The sequence below is a fragment of the Leptosomus discolor genome, chromosome 1 (genome assembly GCF_034619465.1).
Source record: "Leptosomus discolor isolate bLepDis1 chromosome 1, bLepDis1.hap2, whole genome shotgun sequence".
Lineage (NCBI taxonomy): Eukaryota > Metazoa > Chordata > Aves > Leptosomiformes > Leptosomidae > Leptosomus > Leptosomus discolor.
In genome coordinates this window covers 87096206-87118729 of record NC_141391.1, presented here as the reverse complement: position 1 = coordinate 87118729, position 22524 = coordinate 87096206, and the positions used below count along the sequence as shown (strand labels likewise).

The window sequence follows — 22524 nt, the reverse complement described above, 5'->3', positions numbered from 1 at the left end:
AAAACAGAACTGTGGGAAGGATAGTGTAGAATGAAGCTAAAATCCCTGAATCTCTGAGCAGCTTTTATTAACTTTCTAACATCTAGAAAATATCTGACCATACATGCATGTAACTTTATTTTAAGTCAATTAAGTTCTGAAAAAATAGAATAATTAGTCTTTGTGTTCTCTAGGGAAACAATGCACAAATGAACTTAAATTCTGCCTCCAGTGGTAATGGAAAATGTAACCATTTTCAATGGGTTTTCATTTGTTTCTAAAATCATACTGAATTGCTGTTGAACTTTAGGAGCAAACTAAGAATTAATGCCTCAGGTGATACCCCATACCATAATTTAGGAAATATGTATTTGTGCTTACAACTTGCTAATACTCATGGTTGCTGTGTAAGCAAGGTCATTCTAAGTCTTTCTGGGAAAAATGTCTCTTGGAGATTCTCCAAGTATAGTATCACTGACAAGGAAAGGAAACCATTTGTTGACCAGCAAGGTATTTAAGCTCTTTTAAATTCTTTATGGCTAAATTTCAAATTCAAAAGCATATAGAATGGTCCTTGGAAAAGTACAGAAAAGTAAATGCTGACTAATAAAATCAGCATTGCGTTCATAGTTTTTATAAGGCTATACTGTAGTTATAAATGTTCTTGAAGATTACATGGTAGAGTAAGGACTGACTTGTCACATAAGGTCTTGCTTTTACAACCTGCTTATCTGTTCTTTCTTGTGGCTTTTTGCTGTTCAGCCTTCATCAGGTTTAACTCTTTTTGCAGAAGTTGCAATAGTGGAAAATAATGTCTAGCTGTGTAGTAGTAAGGCTTCAAATGCCGGATTGTTTTCTATCTTTCTTACTGTGACTTCATCCAGTTTGATAATACATGAGGATCAAAGCAAGGGTGGCATTGCATGCCAGCAATATGCGGTCTTCTGTGTTTACTTTCAGTGACTTTTTTTTTTTATAGAATAGAGAACGCTTGATCCTGTGCAGTAGTATGCTATAAACGCGCATCTGCAATATATTTATTTCTATACTTGGATTCCACATTTCTAGTAACTTGCTGTGTTTGGTCTTTTTACAGAATGGACAGCAAATTGTAGACGAACCTATGGGAGAAGATGATATTAACCCACAAACTGTGAGTAAAAGATGGTTGTGATAAAGATAGTACAATGTTCTAGCACACTGATACCACTTAGTTTACAGACAGTTTGCTACTAATGTTGTGTTGTTTAGATTTACTATACATGAGGTGCAATCTGGGATCCTGTAATTTTTGAGGGAGGTTCTTTCTCACTGCCTCTTGTCTGGTTTGTCAGCCTACTGTTTCTTCTGATGAACTTTTATCCTTTTTTATGCTTTCTCTAGTATTTTTGTATGATATAGGCTCTCGCTAGTGTATTTACTGTGAGGTAGGCTTTCCTGTGGAAAGCACAAAGCTGAATATAGTAGAAATTGTAACTGGGTTGGGAAGTGAGAAGGTTTGATAGTAAGATGTGGCTGGTTGGAGCATTCCTGAATAGGAAGGGAGGCTGAGCTCATCTTATCTTAGCAAACCTTAAAATGTGTAGTTGGTTTTATACTGTCCATTTTTCCTAGTATCAGTGAGGAAAACACTTCAACTGGCTTCTGTTAGTCTTACCAGTGCATAGGTGAAAATATTTTAGATCTATAAGTTCCAGGGTATGCTTTATTAATAGTCAAGGTTTTGGTTGTGGTCATGTCACAACAAAGGATTTTCTCATGGTTAAATTCCACACAGATTCAGTTGCAGATGCGTGTGCGCTTACTGTTTGAAATATGATTCTTTGAGCGTGGCAGTGTGCACACCGTAGCTTTTATCCTTCTATTTTGATATGCAACGTGTAACAGCAGCTATCACCTTTGTTTTTCCATACTGTCATAAGATTTCTTGGCAGTGTATGTCTGTGCCCTTTTGTTGTTAGCATTAGTCATTTCCTATTTTCCTTGTTGAGCTGTGTAGATTATTTGTGTAATAAATCTTCATTATCCTGGAAGATTCTTTCATTTCTTCATAGAACTAAGAAACCAAGAACAAAGTTTTAGGTCCTCTTCCTGGGTTTTAGATGTGTCACATAGGTGTGCATTCAAGAATAGCAAAGCTAGTCCGTTGAGGCCCAGGGTTTCTTAAGTCTTTCCTCTCTTGATGTGGATTCCAACTTTCCTGTTGTGATGCTAATTTGGAGTGGAAGAGAATTTCTGTTCATTGGTTCAGAGTTGACAAAGCTAAGGGCTCCAGAAGTGTTTGCATGGTTGTAATCGAAGATGATAGCTGTAGGTATTAATTTAGACAGTGACTTAAGACCCCATTCCTTGCCTCAGATAAGATGCTAAATGCTGAAACTTTCTTAGTGAAATTTTCATACTGATTCAATAGCCAAAGGCAGAGGCTGAACTCTTAATGTTGATCTTGAGTGTTTGCTGTAAATCAGATCTGGACAGTGAGCGTAAGAGAGCTCTGAACTAGCGCGTTGTGTAGCATACATAGGAATAGAGTGGTCACTCTGAGCTTGAACTAACAAGTGAACATAAAAAACTAGGTATCTCTCCCTCTTTTTCATCCTTCCCCATAACTTTTTTTTTTTTAAATTTCAGCTATCCATAAATTCTAAAAGCTCGTACCTCATTTCAGTTCTTTCAGGGGAAGATCAAGGGTGAGGAAGGACTGTGAAACTGTAGTTTCCATTGTTGTCGTTATTGAGAGACATTAATCAAAAGAATTCTTAACCCAGGCTTCTTGAAAATAGAGGTTGCTGCTAAAGAGGACATCAGAGTCAGGAGGGTTCATTGATAATTTAAGTTCCTTATCTTCATGTCAAACTTACAGTTTACAAAAATGCATAAAGTGAAGATACTAGTAAGTTCAGGTTTCTTATTGAGATGCCTATGAGTTTTTCTCAGACATGAAGGCAACTTTAGTGTTTACCTTAGTTTTGTGTTAGAGGGTACTAGCTGACTGTTAGGCCTGGTGATAAATGGCCTTACCAATAAAACACAATTTTTGGAATTCCACACTTAGTTGGAGTTCAGGGTTCCTATGCTGGGATTGTGTATTGTGCAGACTTCAGCTTGTGATTACACAGTCAAAAGCTCTTTCCATCTATGCAGCATGGATATAATTGCAAAGCCGTAGCAGTTTCTCTCTCTGCTGAAGTTGTGGACAGAGCCAATTTAGATAATGAGTGGAGTTGCCTTTTCCATGCTTGTCTTCAAACACACCAGCAATAGATGTTGCTCTTAAGGTGGTACAAAAATTAGGAGATTAAAAGCGTGCACTGTATAATGGCTTTTGGTTCCTCCTCAGAGCGTGCAAGGCTCTGCTGTCTTTAACATGGCGTGAAGAAACAAGGCAGGTGCTGATAGATGACTCTAAAGGAGCGCAGTGTTAAAAAGTAAGAAAGGAACAGTATTTGTGTGGTTAGAAGGCCACACCAGGAGGAGATCATTTGTTCTAATATTCTGCATAACATAGACTACAGTGCTTACTCAAATTCTTGTTTGAACTAGAACATCTCTTTTTGGGAAAGTGTTCAGGTTTGGTTTGTTAATTAATTCTGACTAGTGCTATTGGTTGATAATTTCCTTGTTCTGAGTCTGTAACTTCACCTTAAGAGCTTTTTTGTTTTGTGTTTATCTGCTAAAATTATATTCTTTATCTAGTGTATTTGGTTTACTTGACAAGGTTTCAGTAGCAGGGGCAGAGGGTGAGCTCTGTGAGAATAGCTGTCAACAACACTGGTGGCACGCCTCTGTGGTAGCAGGTTTACAAAAGGGTAAAAAAAAACGCTGCACAGCAGCTGTGAGTAAGGAGTGAAGAAGTGAGAGAAACAGCCCTGCAGACACCAAGGTCAGTGAAGAAGGAGGAGGAGGAGGTGCTTCAGGTGCCAGAGCAGCGATTCCCCTGCGGCCCACGGGGAAGACGATGACAATGCAGGCTGTCCCCCTGCAGCCCGTTGGAGGACCATGGTGGAGCAGATTACCCACCCTGAAGGCTGTGGAGGACTCCACACCAGAGCAGGTAGATGTGCTCTGAAGGAAGCTGTAGCCCATAGAAAGCTCCGGCTGGAGCAGGCTCCTGGCAGGAACTGCAGCCTGTGGAGAGAAGCCCACACAGGAGCAGGTTTTATGGCAGGAACTGTGGCCTGTGGGGGACTTTCACTGGAGCAGTCTGCTCCTAAAGAACTGGACTACATGGAAAGGACCCACACTGGAGCAGTTCTTGAAGAACTGTAGCTTATGAGAAGGACCCACGCTGGAGCAGAGGAAAACTGTGAGGAAGAAGCAGCAGAGACTCTTACAAACTGACTGCAGTTCCCATTCCCCATCCCACCTGCACTGCTTAGGGGGGACGAGGTAGAAGAGTTGGGAATGAATGAGTGAAGTTGAGCCTGAGAAGAAGGGGAGGGTGGGGAGAAAGGTTATTTTAGTTTTGTCTTTGTTTCTCACTATCCTACTCTATTTTTAATTGGCAATAAATTAAATAAATTTTCACCAAGTTGAGACTGTTTTGCCCATGATGATAACTGGTGAGCAATCTCCCTGTTCTTATCTTGACCCACAAGCTTTTATTCACCTTATTTTTGTGTTCTCTCCTGTTGAGGAGAGGGAGTAAGAGAGTGGCTGGGTAGGTGTCTGGCAGCCAGCCAAGGTTCACCCGCTACACCTATCAAATTGCACTTTCAGTATTTGGTAACTGCAGGATTACTTACAAGTGATTTCCTTGTAAGTAGACATTTCCTTTCTTTAGGCATTTCCAAACTGCTGCTTTTTTGGGGAGCAACTTATTTTAACACAGTATCACCATCAAAAAATTAAAACATTTCTCTAATATTCTTTATATCATACTTAAGCTACTTGGTTAAGATTGTTTTAGCTTTTTAATGCCTCAGAGCAGTATTTTAGGAACTTCTTTTGCATTTATTTCTAGGCTGTGGTGAGTAAAAAGTTGCCAATGATGTAAAATAACCTAGTTTTTAAACAAAAAATTACTACAGCTGCTCAATCAGTTATTAGCAGGAAGCTAGCCTTTGCTGTCTGTCAGCTAATAAAACACTATTTCAGCTGGGATGTGATATTCTTTCAGTGCTTCATACCTGTTTTGGTGCAAGATAAGAAATAATTTTGTTACCACTGAAACTCATTTGAGTTATCCTGTTTAACTTTGCACTGAAAAGGAGTTAGAGCACTTATGTGGTCACTGACAATCTATGAAATTTCTCGGCTCTAACTGAGGACGGTGGAGTGAACAGGCCTAGCAGGTATTACCACATCAGGTAAGAAGACAAAATATTTTGGTAGGTAAAGTATGCAAGTTGAGGATAGCGAGTTGCCATAGCTCTGTGAAGATAGAAAAAGGTAAAACCTTGAAATACTGAATCCTTTTGCTGTCTTAAGCGTTTGGATAGTATGCTGATAATGCAAATCAGGTAAGAAATTTAAAATAAATATTGAAGCCTAACACAGTTCTATCTACATAGGAAGTCTCTTTAATATTCTGCATATGAAAAGATAAATTTCATTTTATTACATCCCTGTTCTTTTGGTCAAAAGTAAAGTTAATTGACAGGAGAGTCCGAGTTGCAGAGCTTTGAATCAATTTCAGTAGTTTGTTTTGAGAAAAGCAGGAGCTATAATGGTACATACCTGTTTCTGAGGAATCCAAGATGCTGTATGGTTCAAAGTCTTGCTCCTCTTAAAGGAATCATTCAGTATCCTAGCTTTATTAAAATGAATGTATTGGTTATAGCTGACTTTATAGCTTGCTGTCAACATTTTTTGTCTGGTGTATCTCATAAATGATCTGGGTCTAGCAGGATATAAATGTAAGAACAAGTAAACAACTGGCTGAAGCTTGACCTAATGTGAAAGCTTAAGTGAGCATTACTGAAAGAGAGGAAGCCATTTAAAGCCTTTGATTTGCTACCTTTCTCACTCATGTGCTGTCTACCATTGCTTTCTGTATCTCTGTGGCCATAGAGATTGAATAAATTAACTGAGCAAATGAATTGTTTTGAGCTCTTATGATCATAATACATGCTTTACTACTAGTTAAATCTAGACAGAAACTACAGCTGGTCCAGCAGGTAGCTTCCCATTTGGTGTATATGTGAAGAGCACACTGCAGGTGTTGTTCTTTGTTACATTATCTGGCTTCAGTTTACCTGTTAAAACACTTAGTACAACTGATGTATTATCATTGCCCTTTAACTAGCTTAAGTATAATTTTTAAACATACAAAAATATTAGGTTCCAAGAATTTGTGAACGTTTGTTTTCAGTAATACTTCATAAGTTGCAGAAAAACTTACATATATTTCTTTTCGGTAACCCGCAAGGACTGAAGATTACTACTTTTCAGTACAGGCAGGAGTGGAACCTATTCAAGCTGGAACAACTGGGATGTTGTAAATCCTCTCTTCAATGGAGGTGGTTGTGTAATGTTATTACACTTGACTTCTTGTATGCTTTGGTAAAATTTTCAGCAAAACCTGGCTTTAAAATAAGCAGAATTAGAGCATACATAGAATTAAACAGAACTAAAGCATAAAGCAGTATAATAAAATATGCTCATCTGGATGATGAAAACCTAAATCTTGTAGCTGTCATCCTCTTACTAAAAATATATACCTAAGATAAATAAGACTGTAGTCAGTGGGCAGTCAAAAGGTAGTGTAAGAAATGCCTGCAAAGAAAAGTCGGTAGTTAAAAATGTCTTTTTCATTTATTTTTCTCTAGTAGAATTTAAATAAAACAACTGTTGGCAGTCAGGAGAGATGAAAATTGTGTTCTTTGTCTTACCCAATCAGTGTTTTAATAGAAGAGTTTCTAAATAAAGCGTGATCTTGGAAAAGGCTTTAAGATACATTAGAGCAATAATGTGAAACATGTGGGCAATATAGTCTCTTTGTCAAAATACTGAACTTGATCGGTCAATTATATGTAGTAGTAGTGTTGGAATTCTATATTATACATGCAAGTATACTGTATGATGATATTATACTGTTACCATGAATCTATAAAACACTGGTCAACCTGGGGGCACATGTTGAGGAGGTGTTGAGATAAGGACAGGGAGATCACTCACCAGTTACAGTCATGGGCAAAACAGTCCCCCATCACTCAGGCAGTGATAATAAAACCAGAGTAATATGTGGTAATCTCGTTTGTTGTGTCACCATCCATAAAAACAGTGAACGATAAGAATGTTAAAATGAAGTAATTCAGCAAAAAAAAAAGCATAGTGAAACTGGCAAATGTTTAGATTTTAAAACATTTGAGAGAGGTTTTAAGTGGTTTTTAGTTTCACTTCAATTCTTAATGTTAGACCGTTGTACTAGTGAGAACTTCTAGTTTCAAAAACTTTTGCCTTTTGGCAGGTGAAGCACTCTTTCTGGACTGCTCTAAACTTCTGTAGGGTATGGCTGTTCAGGTGCTCACTAACAGTTTCCAGTTACAAGAATAATCGTGTATTGACCTGACAATGAACATATTTCTGATCATTTTGATCATGTTAATTTTTCTTTTGCTGGTATAACCTTTACATTTCTATTTCCTCTGTGTGTGTATTTTTGTCAGGTTTTTATGTAAATTCTTGGCTCTGTGGTAGAGGCTGTAAGACATAGCCAGAATTTCTTAAATATTACAGAAATATTTGGGTTCGTGAGTATTCATAGACCATTGACTTTGGGATTTTTTTTTTTTTTTTTTACAGACTGATACTTAATTTTAGCTGAAACAGCTGCTTGTATAGCTGTAGTAAAACAGTGACAATTTAATATTTTTGCAGTTTAACTGTAAGATGAGGTATGCTGTCAAGTTATTCTTTCACATTCCTTACACATTCTTGAATGTGTAATTATTGCCTGTTTATATGGAAATCAAACTGAGGAAGCTTTCTTTACAGCCATAGCAATGCAATTGTTTGAAACAGTAATACTACATAATTCGGTATAACACCACGTTCCTTGTTAGGAAGTTGTAGTTTCCGTTAAAGCCCGCCGATAACCTGCCTGTATAACGAGACAGTGTCTACTCTGTAATGGAGTGAAGGAAACAGTCTGGGTTACAAATACTGAACTCTGACGTTAAGGTGGTCCTTAATTCCTACATTCCTTCTAATGTATTCTACTAAATATACTTAAATATACACATGTATTTAATTCTATTTTACAATCAAATAACTTAATTCTTCAACAAATAAGTTTCTCAATCAAACTATTTATGTCTGTAAAACTTTAATCCGATTATTCCCTCCTCAGTGCTCAAATTTTCCTTTGTAAAAGGCAGAATACCTTTTTTTTTTGTCCTCTAATGTGACCATACCAGAAGTTCATTATCTTCGAAAGCACTGTGCTGTGCTGCAACTTGGATGAATTTTGCCAGAAACTTAGTGAAGTTCATGCTTCTTACCTGGGTGAGAATGTTGCGTAAGAAGTTACAGCATCCTTGTAAACAGTGCAAAGCATTTAGTCTGAGATGTTAACTGTTAGGTAGCAAACCCATATAAACAAGGCAAGCCCTGAAATATTTTTTTCCCCCAAGATGTCATCAGGTGTTGAGAAAAGTTTATAGCAAAACTCTTTCATGTCTTCTAATGGAGTTTTTTTGTGTGGCGTATTTTGCACTTAGTGTCTTAGGTGCAGCATTCTTTCTGGATCTTTGTGAGAAAACTGAGTAATTGCAGAGTGTAAGCAACGTTAGAAGTCAAGCTGCTTACTTTTTACATGAAGAGAAAACAGATGGTAGCCCTGAAAAGCCTGTAAACTAGCAGATGGAAACTGCCACACCCCCTGATTAACAGAATATTGCTGCTTTGGCTATACAAACATATTTATTATGAAGAGAAGTGTATTATTCAGCTTCTGAAAACTCCAAAAAGTAGCACTCTCTTCCTCAACTGTTGTTCTTCATCAAATGAGGGCTTTTCATTCCTTATGTGTACTCCATCTTTGTTTTTCCAGATAGCTGAAGGTAATCCATGCTACAGAGTTGTGCTTGTCTAGCAGCATAAAGACTTAATTTGCATTATTACAATTCTCAGACTGAGGGTATAGGAAGATTGTCAGTCTACCTGATGGACTCCACTTAGGTGAAATGCTTCAACTTTTTCTGGTTATGTGTAAAAGTGAGCATCCTACTGTGGCATGCACGTTTTATTCAATAAAACCAATGGATTCCCACATGTCCTATACTGCTTTGAGTGTTCCTCCAGCATCTTTCAGTTCAGCCTCCTCTGAGGAGACTGTGAACCCCATTCTCTTGAGTGTCTGGACAGCAAGTCTGATGACATCTTCTCTTCGTTTTTGTAAATTCAGAGTATCCAATTTAAAAGAAGAGGAGAGGAAGATGGGAGATGAACTCACTTTGTATTTCTGTACTGGAGGAGGAAATGCATTGTGCAAGTGGAGTTCCGCAGTTGACAGAACTGTCACTGGCAGGCATAGCAAATTCCATTTGTTTTGGAGGCACTTGTGTTTCATGATAAACATGTATAATACAAATCCTTATCAAAGACTTCAAGGTAAGGGCAGCAATTTGCTGAAGCAATTTGTCCTTGTTATCACAGACTTCCCTGTTGGGGACTGCTGCCCTCTAACCTGTCTCCTTCTCATATGAAGGAATATTTAAAAGGGCAAGCTCTCTTCTCAGGGATTCTCAAAATGAATTATGTAGCATATATCTTAATGTTTCTGGTTGGCTGGTAGTGCTCTTTGGGAACCATGCAGGCTTTATTCTCCCAGAACACAAGAAATTTCTTCCACCTGCTGCAGACCCATGCCAGTTATAGGAGACGTATTGTTTTGAAGTAACCCTGCTGACCCCTGAGCACTGTGCTTTGTACTTTGCTGGGAGGTCACATAAAAGGTTTGGGAGAGCAGTAGTCAGTAATTGTACAAATGTTGCAGTTGAAATGCCTTATTCCTGTCACCCGGAGCAGATACAGCTTATCGGTGGGAGAATACACGCATACCCTTACAGCAAAAACAGAAGAAAGTGGTTATTTACCCACAGTATCTTTTCGTCTTTAAAGTACATTGTAGTTAGTGTAGCTCTTACCACTTACTCTCTGTTTCTGTTTTTAGCTGTCCTTGCTACCATAGAGCTTAATTTAGTGATTTGGAGATCTCTGCTTTTAGTGCATTCACATGTGTTGTTGACAAAGTAAGGCAGAGAGCTTGAACCGCCTCCCATGTATTTATTTAAAATTGTTTTAAGTCTTTGAAGTGCAAACAACTATATTGCTGTTAAACTGCGGTTCTTGAGATATTTCAGTTTTGAGGGGGGAAGTAGCTGCTGGTTTAAAACAATTGACGAGAGGAAAGCTTCAACCAATTTTTGTTCTATTTATAGAATACTTGAAATCCTTGTGTTGCAGTAACCTCCTTGTGTTCAAGAAGCTTTGTTTATCTCGAAACAAATACTGAATCATTTTTCATGCCGTGTAGCTGCTGTTGTAGTAGAGGCTGTTTCTTCCAAAAAAGCTGTAACACACTGGACTGTAAAAAGTACATTGGAACTGTGTATAGTAGTAGTTACCGAATGCCTGTATAATCTATAATAATAATTGCGTATATGCAGTACCTAGAATTTGGAAGATCCATCCCTGTGGATGTGACATAAAGACCCAGAGGAATACAAGAGAACAGGAAAAAAGGCACAGTTTTGCTTGTGGGGTCCTGATAAAGCCAGGGTCTTCGTTTCATCTCTGCATTTGAGCAAGAGGGTCTTTGCTCACAGTGGGGAAAAGTATAATCCAGGTTTTAAAGGCAAATTTAGAAACTCATACTGTGGGCAGCCAGGATGTTGTATAGAGATAAAGCAACATGTTCTGTCACTTAAAATAAACAAATTACTAGCTTTGTCTTCTGAAGAGGAATTAACAATTTTAAAAATTGCAGTAATCCAGATATTTGTTAGAATGCAATCAAGGGAGGCAGTTTGGAGGGTTGGTTTGTTTTAATGTCTTGTTCAGGCAGTAGTACAGTGCTTTGCTGTCTGTTCCCTTTGGTACAGAGTCACTAAATGGAATCACCTGGATCTGTTCATAGCTGAGAACTTCTAGATGCCTTTGACTAAATGTTGTTACTTGCCTTTATTTATTGCTTGAAGAAAAGCAGTCTCGCTCCATATTCTAATGGAGCGTGCACGGTGTAATTCAGTGTTCTTAATAAATACTGAAAAAGCTAAACATACTGTCAATATTCAGAAAAATAACTTTCATACTAAGTCTACCGAGATATTAAATTAAAAACTTCATCTCTAGCTGTTTGAAGTAATTAGATTGAATTCTGATTCTTAGAAACGTTTGAAGTTTTTTTTAAAAAACATTGGAAGAAAGCTTAAGTATTTTTATTACATTAAGGAATATTTCACTCTTCACAGAGCAGTAGAATATTGGTGCATAAGTCAGACGTTCGAGCTGGGTGATCCAATTCAAGTAATTTCTGCAGTCTATCTTGGCCTAACCTCTATAACATCTGTGTAGCATTTTTCGATGTGCAGGATTTCAAAGGGCTATGCACAAGGTCTGTTTGGTCCTCTTAACTCTAGTAAATAAAAATAGTCAGTAAGCATATGTGTACTGCGTTCTCTGCATTTAAGTCTAAAAAGTAGTGATATATCTTAACATTTTGTAAAATTAAGTTGCAATTCATAAATTATCACATGTAGGTCTTAAAATAGTTGCTATTCTGCTTAAGTAGTGAAATGTTGCACAGTAGCATGGTTTCAGAAATAGATGTTGATCATCTTTGTTCTTTTCTGGGAACCAGGAATAAATAACATCTGCAGCAGCGTGTTGCTATCAGGCAATCTGCTTAAGTTTCCTGTGCTGATCTATACAGCTTCAGCAACATGAGTACCACTGCTGCTTAGTTGTCCTTTACTGGGGGAGGAATCAATGTCTTTTTTTTTTTTCTTTTTTTTTTTTTTTGAGCTTTTTTCCTCCCCTTCTCTCTCCCCATCCCCCAACTGTGTCTGACTTGCCTGACAGGAAATTTTCTAATTGCCGGAACAGCTGGTCACAGCAAAAACACCAGGGTTGGTCTTCCCTGCTAGACTTACGATCGCTCAGTCAGAAAACCTAAACATCATGGTTTCTTAGTCATGTTTAAGTTTCTGGCTCTACGTGTTCGTTCTATTCGGGTGAGCTTAGTTTCTTATTTAAAAGAATAAGGGGGTAAAAAGGGGACATTTTATTTTATTTAGACTTCTAATTTTAAAGCAATTTTAGTCTTTCACTGCTTTTGGATCAGTACTCTGTATATACAAAGCCTTTTGTATTTTCTTAAAAAAAAAAAAAAAAAGTTTGTGGTATGCTCACATTTTGTAGAGGTTTCTAAGGTACCCGTTGATAATTTAGCCTTATTGGGAAATTTTACCTGTATGTAAATACTGTAAAATTTACAGCTAAGCTCATACATTTCTGGAGGAAAAAACATATGCTAAGTTTTCTTACTGAGAATCTAGTTCTATTAAAAATGTTTGTGTTTTTAAAATTAGTACTTAGTGGATATTTTAATAGCTACGTTTTCATGTGGTACTTTAAACTGTAAAATATGGTTAGATGTGGAGTGACAGTTAAAATAACTCAGGCTTATTAATATCTTAAATTTACTTCTGAAAACAGTATTAAGAGTAGTGACTCTTGCCTTACAGTTACTGTTATGGTTATTTCAACTTTTAAATGGTAATTTTGTCATAGCAGACATTTAATTTATATAAATTGCTTTGTTGAGCATATATTTAAACATCAAAGCATTTTTTTAAGTTGAGAAAGATCTACAGTGAACTGGTTTATCCCAAGCACTGTTTCCAAACTATTTAACAGTACATGTAAACATGCCATGGGATAGAACACTTTGTTGTTGAAACTCATATCACTTTTCATGTTTCTCCCCCGTATGTCTTCAAATACTTTTCATTAAAAAAAAAAAAAACAACAACAACAACAAAAAAACCCCCCACAAAAACCCAAACCACCTTCTTTTATACTGTCTTAACATCTTAAGTAGGGATAGTGATTTAACACCTACTAGCCTATGTACTGGTTTAAACTTCGCAATATGTATTAGAAAATAAATTGAATTTGCTTGCCGTAACTGAAACACTAGAACAAGACATGCATGTAAAACAATAGAACATAGACTGTGCTACATGCAGGGTTTTTCAATGAAACCTTGTAAAATAAACATTTATCAACTCACAGTCCTGAATTATAGTTCTTTTCCACAGGCAACATGAAAGGTATTTCTTAGAAGTTGCTGATTTAAAAAATGACATTATTTTGTCTGCTTATGGCAACTTGCTTATATGTCTTTAACATTCTGTTCATTTTAAAATGCTAGACAGTGCAGACCAAACGAGAGGGTTTTAGCCCATATAAATTTTAGAATGTATTTAGAATATTGTCTCAATAAAACAGGAATCATAGCTTTCATAGATTAGTGCTGAATATGCTCATGGAATTTTTTTTTTTGTCATTGATTATTTCTTTTAACTTTATTTTTGTTTTAGTTGCAATGCTCTGAAATGTTGGTGCTTACAAAGTAGGAACAAAACTTCTATCAAAGTTACTGGGAAATGAAAGTTCCACCCAATGAGTATTTTTTTCCAATGCTGACATGCATAGTTTGGTTCATGAGATAATTTTGTGATGTTTGATCAAAAGGGAACTGCATTACAAAACTGCTTTTGGTGACCAACGTTGAGCTTTTAAAATACACACAGGAATTCCTCAGCTTTACCTGCTAAACAACCTACTGCTCACAGTTCCTGTGGGAAGGAAGGAGCAGAGTCCCACTTCCATCCTGGCCTTGGTATTTTCATTCTGAGGGGCAAAAGCATCTTCAGAATTACCCTCCCAATCTGGCCAGCCATGTTTATCCAAAGGGCCTCATCTATCCTTTGACTTGTTGCTCTGGGACAGGACTCATTCTTCAAACTCCTACCTTGCTTCATCTGTAAGTTCAGGCTCAGTTACCAGGTCTGCAGTCTTCACTGTCCACATTTGTTCTAGGTAGCCACAGACATCCTTCTAGATCTCAAAACTGTGGTAGTAGAAAGCCAGGAATGGAAAAGAGTAGGAAGTATAGAGAGTAAGGAATAAATACAGTGATTTTTCTTTATTATCTCTATGCATTGTTTTTCTCTTAAAGACTAAACAATTTAAGAATAAAAAAAACCCAAAACCCTGAAACGAAACATTCACAAATAGAGTTTACTTTTAGGAAATCTTATTTTCTATCAGATGAAACAATAGATGCCATCTGCAACAAGTAATTTGATGACGGTTGAATGTGTAATTTTTTTCCATCTCTCAAAAAGAGGCAAAGACATAAATTGTGGAAACCTGTATTTCTGACTTCAAATGTCCACATTAATTAGAACTTACTTCTGCTCTATTCTTGCTTTCCTTTGGTACTAGTCTAAAACAGACAACATACACAGAATATCCTCAAGTCAGCTTGATTTAATTTTATGCATGGCAGTGCTTTGCTTCTTGTTGTATTATAATAATTGCTACCCCAAAAGCAGCATTTTTAATCAGCTTTTTAGAACAATTGTTTGTGTATGAGCATTTAAGTAATCATTAGTTCTATCAAGTGATTCAAATTGAATATTAGTCATAGATATAAGGAATGTTTTTTATTCCATGGTTTAGCTCACTAACATTGCTTACTGAAGTAATGGGAGATTGTGAAATGCTTGTTGGACATTGAATTTAATTTTTTTTAAGGCAGTTTTGAATTCAAAGGTAGGAGCATAAGGAGTATAGAATGTGTATAAAATATGAATGAGATTTTTGAAATACCTTGACTGGTGCACTCCTCTCATTTTTAACTCCCATTTTTACGTTAATAAAGGTTTCCATAAGCCCTAACACAAAATGTAAAAGTAGTTGGTTTTCAGTTTGTTGACTCTCTTTTACTTTCAAAAAGCATAGCTATATGGTTTTTATTTTTTCAGGTAATACTGAAAATTCATCTTACATTCATAACAAGTTGGGAAAATAAAAATCCATCTAGGAGACTTCCTGACTCAAGGGAGGGGAGGAAAAGGAAATTATGTATATGAGCTGGGGAACTGTGCCAACATTGAGTCATCCTTTTAAAATCACTTGATACCCAATAAGCTTACTGTCTTTACAGGACATAACTGCTTTATGTAACTTCAGCACCGAGGTTTAATATCATAGTCAGTACTTCAGAAATGGTTTCTATTTGATTACAGGAATCAAGTTCATTCTGCCCGTGACAGACAGAGAAACATTTTGACAAATCCAGCAATGTCCAGCTGAGCTCTGATAAGTACAAGGAAGGCTGACAAAGTAGCGAAAGGAAACCTGCAACTGTGGTTGGAGCAGTGTGAAGTAACTTGCTGGGGAATCCGTTTTTCTGGTTTCAGCCTTATCTTCACTTGTACTGAATGTACATGTGCTTCAAGAACACGTGTTTGTCTAGAGAAAGCAAAACATTCCTGAAAAAGAGATTGAGTGAGGCGAAAACAAAGCTGCTATTTCCGTAACAAAAATGGAAACATCCATGTAGCTATATACATAATGCTAACAAATGAAAATTGATAAAAGGAGTATTTTTGCTGCTGTTCAACTTTCAAGTGGACAATAAGATTGCAATTAGCTCTTTATTAACTTGATTTGCTTTTTTGAAAATTGTATGGTTAATGGTAAAACCTGATACAGCAGTGAGTTTGTCAGATAAGTTAAAATTCATTAAGTGCAGTTGAACAGTATTACAGGGAAGTTGAACAGTATTACAGGGAAGTACACTATGAACTGTCCCTTACACTGATAGAAATTACTGTTACCTGTCTTATAGGAAAAGGGTTCCACCTTAATACTGTTGAAATATTTGTATCTTTATTTCAGGAACTTAATTCTTAAATTTATTTTAGGGCTGTCATCTTATCTTGAAAGATGGCTGATGCTTGAGGGGGGGTATTCACCAATACTGGCAAGATAGATCTGACTTAGTTGTGATTGAAACTAGCAGAAAGATTTAATTTTTTTCACTCATTCTGGTTCCTGACCATATAGAAGTTGAAATTCCAGAATTGTCCACTTTCCTAACTGTGATTCTAGCTGTTTTTCATGTGTAAATTATCACTATACAAAATAAATATATAAAAAATATTTTAAGCCATTTAAAAATGTTATTTTAAATGGAAAATATTAATAAAACAGTTGCTGGAAGAGTTTCTGGTAGGATCCCACCAACGTTTCTTATTTATTATTAGTGTCTGTTCAGAAGGAGTGTTGAAAATACCAATATTGGCAGAGTTAAATGCTAAATTGTGTATTAGGAACAAAGAATCTTGCACAATTTGGGGGAGTGACTTTACTTTGGCAGGCAGTGACTCTGAAGGGACTAGCAATACCACTGAAGAGTCAGCTGAACAAACCTCATGGTTGGTGCCTTAGCAACTGCAGTCTCTGCAGGTCAAGGCAGGGAGATTGTGGCTAGAAGTAGTATGGGGCTATTGCTCTTTATGCAGCATAAAATCCAACCGTTGTTGCTGTGTCTAGCAGGAATGCAAGGGCTTCCAAAATAACGTTAAAAAGCAAGTACTACAAATTAAAAAAAAAAAAAAAATTCAGAGAAGACCTTACAGGAGCAGGAGCTGGAAGGCCACTTTACAGTGAAAAATCTGAACAAACTCTTACTTATCTTAAGGGGTAAATTAAGTCATAACTAAGTCTGTAAGTAACTATACACAGAAGATGTTTCTGACGGTACCTTCTTAACTCTGTTAAGATCAGTACAGAATTAGCAGATAAAGGTGAAACCTGGATAATGTTGGAACCAGGAATATCAGTATTTAATTTCTCCAGTGGTTACTTAACTTGGCTTAGATATTAGAACATATTTTAATTATTCATCGAGATGAAAATATGTTAATCTGTTTACCTAATGTTTACCTTAAGTCTCAACCCCATTTTTACAGTTTTTGGTCAGCATGTCAACAACGTTTGCTGTCCAGAAATAGCTTTTTTTGAATACAGGACCTCTCTAAGGATCTGTTGCATATGACAGATTGCCCTCCCATTGGGTTTTGATGAGCTCAAGTGTGTATAGCCATGTCTGTCCTGGGCATCTATACCTCTTTCTAGAAAAATGGTAAGCCCTACTGGAGGCAAGTTGCTTCTCAATTCCAAAAGCAAACATGCTATGGTATTTTTTTTGTCCAGAAATGGTGTCAAAGTTCAGAGGTTTTATTTAAAGTGAGTGGAGTGTTAATGTTTTATCCTTGTTCCTTTTTTCCATCAGTTATTTCATAACTTCCATCTCTGTTAGAGGCAGAAGGGGTTAATATGTGCCCTTTTACTTTCTCTCACTGTGAAACCTTTTATTCAGATGTTCCAGGTTTGGTAGTGTGTTTCTTGATATATTTCATATAGCCAGCAAGCATGCAGAGGGAAAGTTCTTTGATCAGTGCTTAGTCCTCTGCCAGATGAAATTCACTGCACTTCTGAGGAGATTTTCACCTACATCTAAGCAGTATTCATTTTGTGGGAAAGTGAACATGCAGGCTTGTTTTGCAGTCACTTCTGTCCCTTTTATTAACAGAATATGGATGTTGCGTATTATCTTTTATATCCCCTTCCTGATGCAAAGGACTCAAGATAGGATGCAGTTATTCATCACGTATCTTATACGATAAGAACTTCTGGGGTTTTATAAATCCATATACAAACTTTTTTATAAAGAGCATTTTCTCAGAAATCTGTTTCTGAATTTGTTAGAAGGTTCTTGGTGAAATTCGGATATGGTGAAGGAGCCATTTATTTTGTTTAGCCTTTGACTGCTGTAACTCCCTTTTTTGTTATCAAATAAGACCACCCATTTTCCACAATAACAGGCATCAGAGTCATCAAAAATGTAATGCTAATCCTTTTGAAGTGATTTAGCATGTTAAAAATAAATGGAATGTTCTTTCAAAAAGCTTTAATCTATAGATACTCATGGCATGTACTGCACATCCTTATCTTTGCTCTTGATGTTACAGAAAATAAAGTGCCAGTTGTTGTTATACTCTGCATAGTTGACCACAAATACATTTTTAAAAAATCCACACTGTTATAATTAAATAAGACCTTCCTGCCCCACTCCAACCCCCAATCTTGTTATGCATGTGTGTGTTTGTTAGAGATCTTACCTCTGGATATCTTGGGTTTGGTTAAATTTCTGTGTTTCATCTGATGTCAGTTTAATGTCATTGAAGCTGAGACAATGCAGTCAGTTTTTCTGTTCAGGATGGGTCTAGTTTACTTCCAGAGTCACATTCTATTTGACCTGAATGCTTTGGATATCTTAAGCTATAAATGTTGCCCTGTATTTTTTCTTACCTTTCCAATTTTATGTCACTTTACAACCATTAAATGTCGCCTATATGTAGGAACAATTTAAATACTCCAGTCACAGAATCACAGAACGTTAGGGGTTGGAAAGGACCTCGAAAGATCATCTAGTCCAACCCCCCTACCAGAGCGGGACCACCTGGAGTAGGTCACACAGGAACGTGTCCAGGCGGGTTTTGAATGTCTCCAGAGAAGGAGACTCCACGCCCTCTCTGGGCAGCCTTGCTGTAAAACTGTACATTTTTTGATAGCTGCTGGTTTTTCCTTTAGTGTAATTGTATAATTTTAACAGACACTTTCAATATATTGAAGAGTGTATACTCAGATCTTTGTCACTCATTGCGAAGCTGATGAACTAATTGCTCTTTTAATAGCTGTTAATTAAAATACACTGTCATAAAGACTTAAGTATTTAAAATTTCTACTCATATTCACATAATTTTGAGTACCCAGAAAATGAGGAATCTCTCTTCTGGAGATACCTTTCCTAAGTAAGCATTCCATACATGACCTACAGCTTATTCTTTGATGTTCTTTTTAAGTTAATTCACATCTAATTCTTGCACATCCTTGAGAGTAAGGTAACTTTCTTGCTGAATTCCCCTTTCTGTCCCAGAGTTTTGGAATTTCTTTGTCAAGCACTTGTCACTGTGCATGTTCACACTTTGCTTATGCATTTATTCAAGAACCTGAAACCGAGAATTTTAGGTGCAGCAGGACCCCTATGGTGTTGGGTGTGCTAATGTTTCTTATTCTGGATACTCTTCCTCTCTTCGTAAGAGCATAAATCTCATCCTGTGCCATCTATTTAGATGATTCAGAGCTTTTTCCTTGTGGATTATTTTGTTGGTGTCAAAGCATACATTTAAATATTATTTTAAATTATTTTAAATTATTTTAATCTTTAGCTGGTTGTTTCTCTGTCCTTTTTATATAAAATTTGTAGACTAAAAATACTTCTATTTTTTGAGATTCTATTTAAATTCTAATGAATGTTTACTGTATTTTGTAAATTTATCAGATTTAGGTTGTGTCATAAGAATATATCTCATATTGCACTCACAGTACTTGTAAGCGCATGTCTGGCAACCCTCTGTTAAAGTGTCTACAGATGGTTTAAGCTCAGACTCCAGAATTCTCTCGTGGACCCCTTTTACTTGTTTTTCCTTTCATACCACTGGCACATTATCTTCGGAATTTGGACGTTAGAGGTAAAAGGGCTATGTACTCTTTTTGCTGCTGTATTCACGATTAGAAAGTCAGTCTGTGAAAAGATTTGAATTATTAGGAGTAATGAAAGTGGAAAGGACAAGCCTGTGAGAATAGGAATGATATTGTGGATTATACTGGCAGCCCTCCTAGCAGTTCAGAGGCCAGTTTACTAGCCCTAGACCAACTCTTCAGTTGGCCACTTCTTTGCACGCGGAACTGTTTTCAGATCTGCTACAAGAATTCAGAAATCTGAAGGATAAATTACAGAAGATTCTAGGTATAGAAGAACTCATATTTTTCTCTGTCTTTTCTGGGCTTTTCTGTTACTACTGAGAAATACTTAACTAGGAAGGCTCTTTTGCTTCTAATTCCTTTAGGGTTTGAAGTCCGGTTTCCTTTTAATACGTTATCTAATAGTTGTTTCTGTAATAAGACCTCAGAAACAAATACAAGTATTTTATGTTACAGCAGAGTTAATTTAGTCTTGAATTTAAAAGTGAACAAAAAGAAATTCACACAAATTCAGTTACTAAAACGAAAGTGAGTATTTGGTGTTCGTTAAGTACCTGAAATATGGAATTTTTCCAGCAACATGATTGGGCTATTATTTTTATAGCCTAATAATGGTTAAATAGTTTTTCGCTGCTTGCCTAGAAGGTGTGTATCTTTTTTTTTTTTTTTCCTGACAAGCATGTTTCCTATTCTAATTTGCAGCTGATTTCTAAAGAGAAAAATGAGTCACCCTTGGTGCTGCTGAATACTTTTTTTTTTTTCCCTAGTATTTCTCTTTTAGATTTGATTTGTCTGTGGAATATTGTTATTCAATGTTCTTTCCTATGTCTGTATGCATTCCTATGCATAGACCTATATTGTGAGGTACGTTACTAAGAGCCTGAGAGCTTACTTATACTGAGATACTTGCTGACCAAAATAGTTCTGACTTGCAAACTATATATATCAATACAGGAAGTTATTCTGAAATAGTGGTGTTTAAATTCATACCCAAACTTGTTTGTCACTCACTTCCCTTCTAGGCCAGTGTTGATTTAATGCTATTAAACTGTTAAGGAAATGTTAAGGAAACGCAGAGTGATGTTACCTTCTGTTTGTTTCCTTGCAGTCTATATTTAGTTTCACAATAAGAGAAGGCAGTAGCAACCATTTCAAGTTGACTAACACAGTATTTTATTTTTTTTGAAAACACTGCTTTCTGTGACAGTTCTACTTTCTAGTGTGAAGAAGGCCTTAAGAGAGCGCTGTGTGGCTAGAAAAAGAAATTTGTCTTGGGACTTTTATTTAGACATTGCTGCAGTATAAGGCTTGAAAAAATGGAGCTTTTCAAGCTTATAAATACCAGAAATAAAATACAGGCAGTAGGGTGTAGTTATAACTGGAAAAAAGATCCCACCATTGCAACAGCCAGATTACTGGTGAGCGTCTGTGTGTAATGGTATGAAAGTTGTCAGGGAATGGAAGAAAGGACACGAGGACCAGAGTCTTTCAGCACCCTATACATCATCTCATTTAATTTGAATTCATCACATGGGACAAATAGAGGTTTTTCCAAATATCAGGGAATGATCAGAAGCTGAGCTTAAGACAAATTCAGTACCAGACTGAACAGCTGGATTCTCTTCCGTAAGACAGCATCTATCAGTTGGCTAAGAAATAGGCATATCTCTTCTTTTTTTTTTCTCTCCTTTTTTTTTTCTTTTTTCCCCGCTTTTTTTTTTTTTGACAGTGTGAAAGGCTTGTATTTTATTTCAGGTAGGTAGTGGGTACAGTGAGAGTTGATTACTTCTGCATATTGGTTGCATTTCTATAAAAGGCATAGCTTTTGTATTTTTAACTGTATTTGCAAAATGCTGTATAGGCTAAAATAACAAACATTTGGTAATTATGTCAGAAAAGGGAACTGCAAATTTGTGGGTTACTATTCATCACAAATCTTGCTTCCAAGCATATGTTATGGACAAGCTACTAAAGTAGGATGTGATCTGAGTTCCGTTTCATTTAAAACAGAGTTGCAGGAGGTCTACCTTAGAACAGCTGAAGAGTATCTGAAGCCTGAGAAACTGTGGAGACTGGGAATATTCTCTTAGTATCAGGAATGCAAAGTGGTGGTTTGGGTTGGTTTGTTTGGTTTTTTTTTTTTAGAGGGTGCCCAAAATAACCACTGGAAAGTTGGCTGCATAATAATCGCATTGCATTCAAAAACAATTTTTGTTTGTGTGTAGAGAACAAGTTAATATCTTTTCTTCTTAATTTCTTTTCTTTTTTGTTACATTTTGTGATGCTTTAAAAGCAGTGTGTCCACCTGGTTGCTTTGTGTCCCTGAATCTGAATAGATAACAGAAAGATTTAAGGAAGTTCTGTTTCGCGCATTTTTTACTTTCCAAAGATTGCCAGGTAGCTAACAGATAAAACAGTTGAGCAGAAATGGATCGAAGTATCAGAAGTAATGTGTACTTGGCAATGTGTTCTACTGTGCTGTTCCTCCCCTGGGATTCTCTTGAGATTGCAGTGAGTGGTTTTAGTAGTATGTAATCCAACTGATCATATACTAATTGAAAAGATGAAAATACAAATCTCCATCAGCAAATAATTCCTTTGAGAAGTAGAAGGAAGCAGTACTACTTTCAAACTCTGTAAAGACTCAGCCTTGAGTCAATTGATGGCAGCATTTTCTCTTGAAAGGGAAGAGGAGTTTAGGTTTATTAGGATTAGTACACAGCACGCATACATGCACACATATGCAAAATTTTGGCTGTCTTACAATGGAAACTGGCACCTATCCTCATTGGTCATCTTCGTTTTAGAACCCCAAGACAAATCCAAGTTCTTTATGGTAAAATACCGTTTTTTTTTTTCACTTTCTGATTTTAAAAGCTGCCAGGATGTTCTGTGAGTTATTCCCAAGTG

General features: G+C 36.6%; 1 protein-coding gene across 1 annotated transcript in view; it reads left to right on the top strand.

Moving 5' to 3' along the window:
- The window catches only part of RPS6KA3 (ribosomal protein S6 kinase A3), a 75399-nt gene that overhangs the window by 12286 nt on the left and 40589 nt on the right, over window positions 1-22524 (top strand). The window contains exon 2 of the mRNA XM_086477282.1: window positions 1076-1132. Coding sequence (XP_086333408.1) covers window positions 1076-1132 — 57 coding nt within the window. The remainder of the gene's footprint in view (window positions 1-1075; window positions 1133-22524) is intronic.